Source organism: Equus caballus, chromosome 23, assembly GCF_041296265.1.
Source record: "Equus caballus isolate H_3958 breed thoroughbred chromosome 23, TB-T2T, whole genome shotgun sequence".
NCBI classification, from domain to species: Eukaryota; Metazoa; Chordata; class Mammalia; order Perissodactyla; family Equidae; genus Equus; species Equus caballus.
The window spans coordinates 33,470,184-33,483,171 of NC_091706.1; the positions used below are offsets into that span (position 1 = coordinate 33,470,184).

General features: G+C 41.2%; 1 protein-coding gene and 1 long non-coding RNA gene across 17 annotated transcripts in view; one reads left to right on the forward strand and one right to left on the reverse strand.

The window, feature by feature from the left end:
* LOC138920408 (uncharacterized) overlaps nt 1-1,383 on the reverse strand; it is a 76,760-nt gene extending 75,377 nt beyond the window's left edge. The window contains exon 1 of the long non-coding RNA XR_011431536.1: nt 1,193-1,383. This is a non-coding gene — a long non-coding RNA (uncharacterized lncRNA). The remainder of the gene's footprint in view (nt 1-1,192) is intronic.
* The window catches only part of TRPM3 (transient receptor potential cation channel subfamily M member 3), a 502,456-nt gene extending 495,772 nt beyond the window's left edge, over nt 1-6,684 (forward strand). For 11 of the 16 annotated variants that reach the window (XM_070248626.1, XM_070248627.1, XM_023627683.2 and 8 more), the window contains one exon: nt 4,545-6,684. In XM_070248626.1, coding sequence (XP_070104727.1) covers nt 4,545-5,997 — 1,453 coding nt within the window. In that variant the 3' untranslated portion in view covers nt 5,998-6,684. The remainder of the gene's footprint in view (nt 1-4,544) is intronic. The other 5 variants (XM_070248632.1, XM_070248634.1, XM_070248633.1 and 2 more) reach the window with 1 other exon arrangement.
* Nucleotides 6,685-12,988: the final 6,304 nt, after the last annotated feature.

Consider the following 12,988-nt stretch of genomic DNA (forward strand, 5'->3'; position numbering starts at 1 on the left):
CCTAAATGGAAATTAATTCTGTGTTGTAGTTAGAACCTAGATTTAATTCCTTTATTCATTCATTTTCTATTTTTGAGTACCTACTATGTGCTGAGCTAATACTCGTAGATTATAATAGGACAAGTAGTTCTTTTCATGCTATAAGGGAAAGAATACAGTATAATGGAAAGGTTTTAATACTAATTCTGCAGTAACTAGCTGTGTGACCTTGAGCACGTTACTTAACTCCTCTGAACCTATGTCTCTGTCTGTAAAATGGAGTATTAATACCTAATTGTAGAGTATTAAAACTTACTGAGACAACATATGTGATGTTATGGTTTCAATAAGTGGTGGTTACTTTTATTATTTCATCTGCATATATTATTTGCTGTAAGATTGCATTGCAATCATAGCAGTCAAGTCGCATCTTTGGTTCAGAGTGAGCTTAAAATTAATTCAAATCAGGGCTTTTTCACATGAGCTGATTCACATATCCTCAAATTTCTTCCTGTGAAATGTTTGTTTTTAACCTAAAATCAGGACTTAACATTCATCGCTGTGAAGTTTTTCTTTATTTTTTCCCCTTTGGCTCATTATTCCAGCACTTCAAGGGCTCTTTGGATCCTGTTTTTATCCTCCAGTGTATTAATTTGTCATCCTATCCATTTTATGTCATTGTTTGCTGGATAAGCGTACCTACTATGCCTTCAACATAATTCACCAAAACTCTCACCAGCACCAATCAGGTGAACTGAGACAGACCCAAGACATTGCCCAATTCCAAAAAAGACCTTTCTTGACGCCATCAGCCCACTGTTTTACCATCCCTCATCTGATTAATCAGCCAACCAAGTTTCCACATTTCCCTAGTCAGCCCAGTGTCAACCTGCCTGCTTAGATCAAATGTACTTAATCACAGATATGGTGCATCTTTGTCACTCTCCTGGTCTAAATTATCAAAAAAAGGACAAGATTAATATTGAGCCTATGTAGTCACCTGTTAACTAACCCTATCTTTTTAAAGTCCTCAAAAGATGCCTACCTGAGATACTTGCTTAATTACCTACCATTGTATAATTCTGCCTAGAATTTATGTCAAATTCCCATAATTCCCAGAATCCAAGAATGCTGAATATCAGGAAAACATTCTCCCATCTGTGGTCTCTTGGCGTTTCTCTTTGTTTCCCTTTGGTTTTTATAGATTACTTACATTTTCTGGTGAGGCTAGTTGTCTTCTTAGCTGTTTTGCTTTTTTTCACCATCCTTTGAGTCTCCTCTGATGGGCTCCTGGCTGTCAATTCCTTGAGCTTCCAGGAGCAGGAGCCATTTCATCTCTCCAGGACCTTGTTGTGTCTCTACTGTGATTGCCCCCCGAGTTATCCTAAAATGAGCCATGCAAGTCTGGAGATGAGAAAGAGGGAAAGAAAAATAAAGTGTTTCTCCCTTACAACATCTTCCTTTGCACAGTCCCTCTTTTTTTTCTTACTCAGTCACTTCCCATATCTATCTCCTCGTGGATTCCTATTGATCCATAAATTCTTATCATTCTTATCTCCATTTTGTCTCCTGAGTGGTTTGACCACAACCAGCCCCTAGCAATTACAGTCGCGATCCAAAACTCCTGATTTGTTCCTCAGAACTATTTATATCTGTGATGCACGCCCAGTTACACTTAACTTTCCGAGAATTTTTTTTTAAAGATTAAGGGACACACTCTAGTTATGGAACAAACATAGAAATTTGACTCGAGGAATTTTTATTCTTTTGTAACTCCTACATTAAGCCGCTATCAGTTACATCCTTGATCTAAATGATCATATGGTTTGATGGTTAAATGCATCCAGAATTCTGGAAGAAAATAGATGAAACAGTCCAATGTTTTTTAATCCAAGTCTTACATTCTAAGGCACCGCAGAACCCACGGGAGAGTTAAGATTTGGTTAAGAATAGTTCCTTGGCCCTGTTCCAGAAGGCCTCCCTACCCTGGTTCCATTCCCCGAGGAACCCCGGGGCCACACTTCTTCACTTTTGAGGCTCCCACTGGGCATCTTCTGCTTTCTGGAAGGAGTCTCTTTCTATTTAGACCTCCTCTCTTCGGCCCCTCTCCTTGGGCTTCTTAGTTTCTATATTCGGTTTACTGCCCACCACCAGGCTTTGACACTTCCGTTGCGTCTTGGTGCCTCAGTTCTGCCTATCACCTGCTAGTTTTCTCTGCAGTGTTGGGTTCTGGGGCACTGTTGGAAGGGAGGCGGGACACAGGGGGGGAGGTCCCCACAGTGCAGGGAGATTTTTCACAGTCCTTGGACCAGTGATCACATGCAATTATGCTAAAAGAGCATCTTTATCTCTTTCCATACCAACTTAGTATACACTGGGCTCCAGGAAAGGAAAGGAGAAGGAGGAAGAAAACTATCCTGCCTTTTGTTACTCTGCCAACACTAAAAAGCTAGGGGGGCCCTGTACCTAGAGAGTCTGAAATGAAAAGTCTCATTCTACAGCAGTGCACGCTCTGTCCTGCTCCTGACTTTAATGAAATATTTTCTCCACTTACCCAAAGCTTACTGCATTATAAAAAATGAAATCGTAGTACTTGCAAAATCAAACTCCTTAGGCTAGATGATGAAAAGTGAATTGTAAGTCTCTAAGACATGAACTTACTATTTTAAGTAATTTGTTTCTTGGGCTATGTTTATACCTCAAAACAAAATGAAAGAGGGAAAAGTATTTTCCTCCTGAAGTAGCTGTGTTAGTCGCTGAATTAGCTGGGTGGATAACGTGCGGTTTGTCAGATGCAGAACTGCTCAATTTATAAGTCTTCTGGGAACACACCTGGGCATGCTGGACCCTGGGAGGCACTCAGTTGGTTATAGGACAGCAGGAGGGAGCAAAAGAAAAAAATGTCTCCAAAGCAGGGCTCTTGAGAACAGTCCAGAACCCTAGGCTGGGTGCAGGGAATCTGAAAGATAAAAGAGCCCAGTGGGTGGAGTGAGTGGGGGAATTGTTACAGAGAGAGGCAGAAACGTGGCCCAAGGCAAGAGAATCACACCCCCGACTCAGGCCAGCAGAAGAGGAGGTTGTTTGTGAAAGCCTACAAGTCCCTTAAAGAGGGAAACCGTGTGCCTCTTCTACCTCCTTCCGGTACTGGAACGTACATTCTCCTCTAATGGAGACATTGCTATTAACACAGCATCCCCACCACAGCCATCACAGCAGCTGGGGGAACCCAGCTCTGACTCCCACCGTTCTTTGTAAAGCACGCTCTGCACATGCAGGCATTTTTTTTAAGGGTCAGCAGTCAAGTGATTTATTGTGCATATAGGGAATATTGGAAAAGTTTCTTTATTCTCTCCAGAAAAGTTGTGAATGGATCTTATTGGGATTGTCCAAAAGATTTGACTTTGGGCATTTAAAGTGAAAGTTTGAGCTCAAACCGAACTTGGCTTTGGTTTGTCCTTGCCAAGTTAATCTGAGCAAGTGAAAAATATGACACAATTGTATTATAAATATGTGGCCTCCATCTTTGTAAATAAATGGCCCGGCAGCCGATTAGACAATTGAAATCAAGTTCATAACAGTGATTGCCTCAGTGAACTTTTATGACACCTGGCAGATATTGGGCTGGCAACATGGGAATGGAAGCAGGAATATGAGACACATCGTGCCCTTAAGAATTTCCAATGGGGAGGGTCAAGACATCTAGAAATAACTGTCATAGAAGGCACTTGTGATCAGCTATCCAGAGAGACAGAGAGACAGAGAGGAGCAGGGTAATTTACTGATTGATAGATACTCCAGAGTTTACCACAAATTACTTCATGCAATCTTGGTTACACCTCTTGGTGTTTGTTTTTCCTTTATTAATAAAAGGATTGGATTAAATTAGATCATTTCCAGGTGCCTCAGTAAAAGGACCATATTAATTCCTTTGGAGGCACTACATTCTAAAAAGATTATTGTGAACAACAACAAAAAAAGATTATTATATAGATACAAAATAAAAATAATCCCTGTCCATAACATACAAATTTTATACACACATTGCAATAAGAATAGGTACATTCTAAAATTCTATTGCAAAATTCTGGGTAAAGTCATCAAAATGCAATATTCTCATTTTGTGGGTGACTCTGATCAGCTAACACCCTAATACTTATTTAGGTCATTAAACCCTGCCCCAAGCCACAGCTAAGCCATGAGTGTGGTAAAAGGGTAGGACTTTGGCCCCACTCCACTTCAGTAAGTATTTATTTACTGTGTTGGGATTGTGCATTAAATTTCACTGAGGGAAAAGGGGATTTAGCTAAAAACCACTGGATTAGATAATCTCTCAAGCCTCTTCAAGCTCAAAGAGATTTGGATTCTGTGATTCTCAGTGACAGCATCACTGCCATCCTCTCCTTCCCACTCCCTCTTGCTACCTGCAACCCCTCGGTTTCCTTCTGGTAGGACATTGATGGCACCAAGTTCTGGGCTCAGCTTTGATTGCCTCCTTCCACGTTCTCTTAAACCTCCAGCAGAGGGATCCAGCCCTGAGTGACTCTCATTCTCTCTTCCTCGCACAGGGTGGAGAACATGTCCATGCGGCTGGAGGAAGTCAACGAGAGAGAGCACTGCATGAAGGCTTCGCTCCAGACCGTGGACATCCGGCTGGCACAGCTCGAGGACCTCATCGGGCGCATGGCCACAGCCCTGGAGCGCCTGGCAGGTCTGGAGCGGGCCGAGTCCAACAAAATCCGCTCGCGGACCTCCTCGGACTGCACAGACGCAGCCTACATCGTCCGCCAGAGCAGCTTCAACAGCCAGGAGGGCAACACCTTCAAGCTCCAAGAGAGTATAGACCCTGCAGGTGAGGAGACCATGTCCCCAACTTCTCCAACCCTAATGCCCCGTATGCGAAGCCATTCTTTCTATTCAGTCAATGTGAAAGACAAAGGTGGTATAGAAAAGTTGGAAAGTCTTTTGAAAGAAAGGTCCCTGAGCCTACACCGTGCTACTAGTTCCCACTCTGTAGCAAAAGAATGCAAAGCTCCTGCAGCCCCTGCAAACACCCTGGCCATTGTTCCTGATTCCAGAAGACCATCTTCATGCATAGACATCTACGTGTCTGCCATGGATGAGCTCCACTGTGATATAGACCCTCTGGACAATTCCATGAACATCCTTGGGCTGGGCGAGCCAAGCTTTTCGGCTCCAGTACCTTCCACAGCCACTTCAAGCAGTGCCTATGCAACTCTTGCGCCCACAGACAGACCTCCAAGCCGGAGCATTGATTTTGAGGACATTACCTCCATGGACACTAGGTCTTTTTCTTCAGACTATACCCACCTCCCAGAATGCCAAAACCCCTGGGACACTGACCCTCCAATGTACCACACCATCGAGCGTTCCAAAAGTAGCCGCTACCTAGCCACCACACCCTTTCTTCTAGAAGAGGCCCCCATTGTGAAATCTCATAGCTTTATGTTTTCTCCTTCGAGGAGCTATTACGCCAACTTTGGGGTGCCTGTGAAAACAGCAGAATACACAAGTATTACAGACTGTATTGACACAAGGTGTGTCAATGCCCCTCAAGCAATTGCCGACAGGGCCACCTTACCTGGAGGTCTTGGAGGCAAAGTGGAGGACTCATCTTGCTGCCATCCTGAGCGAGAAGCAGAACTGAGTCACCCCAGCTCTGACAGTGAGGAGAATGAGGCCAAAGGCCGGAGAGCTACCATTGCGATACCCTCCCAAGAGAGCGATAACTCAGACAGAACCCTGTCCAACAACATCACTGTTCCCAAGATGGAGCGCGCCAACAGCTACTCAGCGGAGGAGCCAAGCGCACCATATGCACACACCAGGAAGAGCTTCTCCATCAGTGACAAACTCGACAGGCAGCGGAACACAGCAAGCCTGCGAAATCCCTTCCAGAAGAGTAAGTCCTCCAAGCCGGAGGGCCGAGGGGACAGCCTGTCCATGAGGAGACTGTCCAGAATGTCTGCTTTCCACAGCTTTGAAAGCAAGCACAACTAAACCTTCGTAGTAAGCGTTGCAGGAGGCTCAAGAAGCCAGCCCTAAAATTCTCCCCGAACTCCACCTGTTCCCCTTCCTTGAAACATACCTGCTTTATTCTTAGCTGAGCAAAATAATCAATGCCTTGGGAGGTGTTAACTCAAAAGTGACTTCTGGGCCACAGATCAAGAAAGCATTTGATCTGGCCCAGTGCCAAACACGGGCGATGTAAGTCATGTTCACACTTGATGGGCAGGGAGGGGAAAGAGAGGCTGAAGAGGGCTGAGATGAATGTGTATCACTAGTCACTTCAGAAAGCCATGAGCTCTGGGAATGAAGGGGCTTCAAGCACTCTCCATGCCAGGACGCGTCTTTCGATTTCTGACCATTATCAAGAGTTTTAGGATGCAGGGCTAAATTGCAAAATAAAATAAAATAAAGTAGCCAGCATACAAATGAGATATTCTAAACTTCAATTCTGTTTTCTTTTCACATTGGCTCCATCACTGGTGACTGATGAAGAGCATCCTTTTTATTCAGTATAAGCCGGCAGCAAGCGGTTCTACCTAACGTTCCACATCCTTCTCATGCCAACACTTCTGTAATTGATCATTATAAAGAAAAAACAAGGTAACAGTCATAGTTCACCTGTCTCTTATATATTCACTTCTGGTGCCACAACTGTTTATCATTTTTGAAGAAAATAAAGGGAAAAGAAATGCCTTCTTGTATTGCAATCAAAATGAAAGAAGAATTGATGTTAAAAACAAATGTCAGGTGGTTTGTTATATACAGTGGGCATTCAAGTATAGTCGAGCAAGCTCAGGATGAATGTAATTAAATAATTTTATATTTTTTAATTTATTTTGTATCTCACCTGTCATCAACGAAGTCACTCACTGAATATGTAATAGTGAACTAAAAAAATAATAGTAGGCAGAACTTACCTAAAATTGCTATATGGGATACAGTTATATTTTTACCACTCATGTCATGTGTATGCTGCTGTGTGACCTTCATCATTTGCATGACTCCACCATGTCTTCTCAACATCTCCCAGATGTAACTGCCAACTTTTCATACCACTCATCACATGACCATTTTGTATATGAATATCTGGTTACATGTGGATATTTTCATACCTAGAGTTTTGCCATTTAATCCGAGCTCGGCATCAATTTAATTGGAATTTTTCAAGGGCTGGTATCTTTTTTATGGAAATGTTCCAAAGTACTTTTTAAGGAAGTTTCAAAACCATAAATAAGCTTAGAATTGACTGGGAGTTTGGTATCAACCCAAAGCCATCAGTTGCAGGCATACTATGAATATTTTTCTTACATATAGAGCTATAAAAAAGATACAGTAGACTAAAATAGAGAGCAAATAAACCATATAAAGAGTTCTATAGTATATGCTGTTTATATACATATATATGAATTTACACAGAGAGACATGTTTATATATAGTATCTAAACAGACATATAGCACTTTCTTAAGAGGCTTGGACTTTTCTATCACATTAAGGTGTAACCAGGACTTTTTAATATCCAAGGAGATCCATTGAAAGAGTTCATTATATTATATTTTGACAGATGTTGAAATTATGATTTTTAAAGTCTCTATGACCTTAACTTTTCCTCATACCAAACTAGAGTTGCCAAAATGACTAGCTACCTGCCCTCGGCCTCTCTTTTTGTCTGGAAGCACTCAATCTCAAGACATCTCATTTAGTCTAGTTTCTCCTGCACAAAGGGATCACAGCAAGTGCAATATGAATAGACATGCAATTCTAAACCAGATAGGATTACAGACTCCAGAATATAGGCATGTGCTTCTAGATCAGAATCTGGATTTGAAGTGGGGTAAAGAAATCTTGACCTTCAAATCTTCGGATTCCTATTTGGATCACTGATTTAAAAGAGATTAAAATCTTTAACAAAAATGACTTAATGTTCTTGGCCCAAAATACAACCTGGTTCTTTTGTTTAGTAGTAGCTGTGAACTCCAATTTTCTCATTCTATGAAGTCAAGTAACTACGTGGACAAAACCTCTAGTCCTTAAATATTTCAAAAAAAAAAAAAAATGCCCTGCTGAACAAGCTTTTGGGATGTAGAAATAGTGATGAGGCCACAAACAAAGAATTAAAAAATTCTCTTTTTACTCCTTGGTATTTAGGTGAATCAGAAACAAGCAACCAAGAGTCCCTCATATGTAATTGCTCTAGAAACACTTACCTTTTTATTGAGCACCGCATTGGCTATTTCCCCCTCAGCCAACATGCATTTGGTGTGAGAATAAATCATTTGCCCTTAAACTTCCTTGAGTCATGAATTTCTATAAGAATCGGATTAAAGCTCTGAGCCCTCTCCCCAGAAAAACATGTACACACATGCATAGCTGCAATATAACTTTAAAGAGTTCGTGTCCCCTGGTTCCGTATTGATTGATAGTGAGAAAGGGGAACATGTTTGTTCATAATCAACACTGTTGTAATAGGCACTTTACATTTTGAGACCATTTCTCTGTGATTCTCAGGAAGGCCAAGTCTCAGCACCAGAGTTTGAACCAAGATTTTGTTATTTTCGTCCCTTAGATTAGATTTTGCTAGTTTGATGGATTTACATCCTGACATTTTGATGATTTTGAGTATAGAGCACACTCTCAAGGCCAGGAGGCTCTCTGAGGTAGTCTGTAGATGAATCCAAGAAGGAGGTGAAACCAAGTTCTCTGACCACAGAGCAGGACATCACAGCACCTCCAGGGCCTCATTCTGGACCAGATTGAAACCCGGGGAAAAAAATTATGAGCATGAGTGTTTCTATTCATCATGATTTCTGGAGAGAAGAGAACAGGACCTGGGAAACAAAGTACTTAACAGTCCTGACCTTGTGACTACCTGGTTCTTTTGTTGTGCGTGAAAATGAAGCTCTTCACATCTTTTGTGAAGTGTGTGAACTGTCTAAGCCAAATTTAAATGACTTTAAACACAAACTGTGTAACTTTCATGAGCCGTTTCTTTCCTGTGCACATACATGTGTGTTATGTTTCAATCCATTTCTTTCCATTTCTAATTCTCTGCACACCGATGTGGCATCGATTCTGTGGCCTTGTCCAGTCAGCTTGTGTTCAGCTCATTTATTGCACCATGTCCCTGATGGAGGGGACGTTAATTACCTGTCTCTGTGAATTAAGCAGCTCATGAGCGGCAAGTTATTGAGGAGCGTAAATAAAGTCATAGCGAGCTCAAGGAAGTAATGGCTTTGGTTTAATCATCTGCATCTGAGGTGCCAATTTTTATATACTACTCTATGTAATGATTTGTTCTAAATTGCCTGGCCCTTTTGAAAAAGAGTGAAGGATGTTTTATGAAAATGACCATGGAAATTTCCTGATTAACCAACATAGTTTATATTTATAGTTAGACACTCCCTCCTTGACGAATTTGAATGAGCAGCTGGAAAGCTTGGGTATAATTGTCATGGCTGGTTGGTGTATTGTTCTAAGCCAAAAGGTGTATTAGCATCAGAATGCAGCACTTTACAGAAGTGGATTTTTTTTAAGTCTAAGCTTCCAGGTCTAGGATATTATTTAGCACTTTGAAATTTCCCCCTTTAAAATATACATGTAAGAATAATCAAATGGGAAAAATGTACTTGTAAAAACACAAAATGTGTTTCTTCTGAATGTTTCAAATGTTGTCTACAAGATGGTTTCTATAGATAATATTATGGTAGATAACTGGATAGTACATCGATTCCACTTTCTGAGGCTCTTCAGTCTAATCTTCCTGAATGTTTGGGCTGCTTAACTTCTTTAATGATAATAAATATTATCCAGTCATCCATCACGCTATCTCTCTAGGCTGCACCATTCAACGTGTTGGGCAACACTGTATTATCAAACACACATAAACATATATGTAACCGTATTTAACCCAGCGTAGTTGTAGCATGTGGTTGTGTTAATGAACGTTACAGGACAGCTTTATAATCACTTACAAATCTGTAACATTCAATAAAGAAGCACATGTTGCAAGGATTAATTATGTTCCCAATTCCATGTTATTTAGCATCCTCGTGAAATGGGCACTTTTGTTCCTGATCTGCTCGGAGTTTTCCACACTCCTGCAGAACACTGTAAAATATTTGTATAAGCTGATGTCCATCCTCTAACCAGCCCTGCGAGCTGTGGTGGGCAAGTTGTGAATTTGGGAAAGACGAACTGGCATGTTATGCAAAAGACTATATGACAAATGAACTTAAAATAATATTTTAAACTCCATTTGAATTAGCTGTTTGTTTACATCTGCTGACCCCATGTGGAAGCAGTGTACAGTATTTTATAAATATGTTCATTTAGTAACACTAATATGTTTGTTTCTAGATAAAGTGATGTTAGTGTGTAGGTGGTTATATACTTGTTCTAGATATTGCATTGTAACTCACTATTCTTTAACAATAGCAATGTGACTTAAATGAAGAAATCTTTCTCCGAATCCAGTCTTAATTTCGTGGCAACAAAATGCATGCACTGCTTTATGCGTTTCTTTTGACTTTTTAAAGGCACTCGACATTGTCCTATTGCCTGCTGTGACACTTAAACCAGTTAGGAACTCACTCACCTTGATGGACTTCTTATACTGTTTGGGAATTATGTTCAGTTTTTTTAAAAATTAAAAACAAAAAAGTAACCAAGGTTTTTTTTTTACTTCTTTTTAAGCTCTGAACAAATAACATGAGATAAAGTATTAACCACAGGGCATGTAGCTATGGGACCCAGAGATGGCTAGCCAACACCACTTGGGTTTACCAAGGTCTAGGTGTTGGTGCATCTGTGATATATGAAACACACGTTTCTGATTCTTTAGGGCCAATGGATACAAATTGCTAAACCAGAGACGAGAGTGAGAAGTCCATTTGTGACAGTACAGAAATGCACAGATTATTATGAATGAGTGGTCCAATGATATGACATGTGACCACCCTCCTACCTTGTGGCTTACGAGTGAGTCTGGCCTGGGGGAGGGCAAGAGATGGGTGACTGTGTGTCTGATTGAGCACTGGGTGACTCTGAAGGGTTTGCCCTTTAAAGAAATCACCATTTCATTATTAGAAGCCATTCAACATCTGAAAAGAGAGGAGCCAATTTGCACAGTCTTTTAAATGACTGCTCCTCAAATGAGTGGAGAAAACGTTTCTCTCAGCCTGCAATGGCCTAAGCTGTCTCTTCTTTTTACAAGTCAAACCTTCTTTGTCAGATTGGAGTCAACCAAAGGAGTGGTGGTTCTGATTTAAGGAAAACACGATTTTTTTCTCTTCTTTTTTAATTCATTTGAGAAGGTAGTGGTGTTACCTCTTCTCTGATGAATTCCTTGCACTGCTCACTGCTAGTGAAATCAAGACACAGCAACTTCTACACAGCATCTGAGAGAGGATTCAGTGGTCAAGTAATCCAGAGGGCAATAAGAGTGAGGTGAATTTTCCCTCCCCTGACTTAGTCTACTGGCTCCCTTAACCCTTCAGGCCATTGCCTATTTGCACAATGTTTGTGTGCTGGAAAGTGAAAAGGATATGTATGACCAGAAGACCATAGGCTTTCTGAAGAGCGTCAATGCTAACCTTGACCCAGGCCATCCTCTAGAACAGGCAGGCCACTGAGAGCCGTGGGACGCAGAGAGAAGTTCAGCCTCATGCCTGGATGTGCATGTGGCCTTCTTCACCCCCTTGACTTTCTTCCTTTCTCTTACCCAGCACAAGATGCTTTTTTGCCAGGCCAACAGACCCTGGCTCCCAATACCTCAGTACCCCATGGACCCTGGCCCAGTAAGCTGAAACAGTGGTTACTTGGAAAAAGCCCTAATCTTCCCACTAACTTAGCCTCCTCCCCTTAACTCTACCCCATGCTCCTGACTTGGCTGGTGTTTGCATCAGATTCATCCAATTCTTTGCCTGTCTGAATCCCAAAAGAGTCCCCCACATCAGACCCAGCCATGTGCATCCAGATTGTGGGGTTGTAAACTCAAATTTGTGGAGGGGCAGGATCCAGAACACAAAAGTGTCAGTTGGACTGGTGAAAGACGACAGGAAGAGGAAAGGTTTGTAGGGCATGAGAGAACGCACATCCCGCTACTAAGACATTCACATTCAGATTTGCAAACACTGTCCTAGCCAAACAGATGTGTCTGCCAGCAGCAGTCAGTCCCAACAGCAACAGTTGGGGACCTGATTTAGAGCCAATCAGGATCATATTCTTGATTCCGACTTAGTGATTGTATACAAGAAATACACTGAAAACTGAGGGAGGGGGAAAGGAACTCACCCTATTCAGGGTTATTGCTGTTCTCTCGAATGATATATGCATGTGTATTTGCTAGCCGCATCATTCTGGACCCAAACGCAGGATCTTTGTGAGGGTGATTCACAAGAAGAGTACCATAGCATTGTATCAAGGCTTATCTGCTTTCTGTCACTACAGCGTCTGACTTGAGTTTATATTGCTGCTCCTGCTGTGCAAAACAGTGTGTGCAGTGTACTGTACTCAGCCATTTCATAATATAGAACTTAGACTCTCATTTGTAAACATTCTAACCATAGTTTATAATGGGGGAAATTATTCAAATATCATTTTTAAATGAATTCCTATACATAACAACAATTTTGAAATTGGGTTCGTTAAATATGTATACATCTTTTTCTTCTTTGTGTATGGATAGACACTGGTTTGCATATCTATTGACATTATAAATATATATAAATCCTTAGAGGAATTGTTCTTTTTTAAAGGTCTATTATTGGATTCATGATGCACTTCGAGCTTGTTTGTTTAGATATATAATTCGAAGCAGAAGCTGGCAGATACCACGGGAAAAACTTTCTGAAATTTCTGTAACAAATGTTTTGCAATAAAAAAAAAAAAAAAAACACCTCAGTAGTTCAAAACATGACTTGGACTTCCTGGTGCATTTATTTGCCGCCATTTGATCTCCACTATCCTTGTGCCAAGGACTGTTGG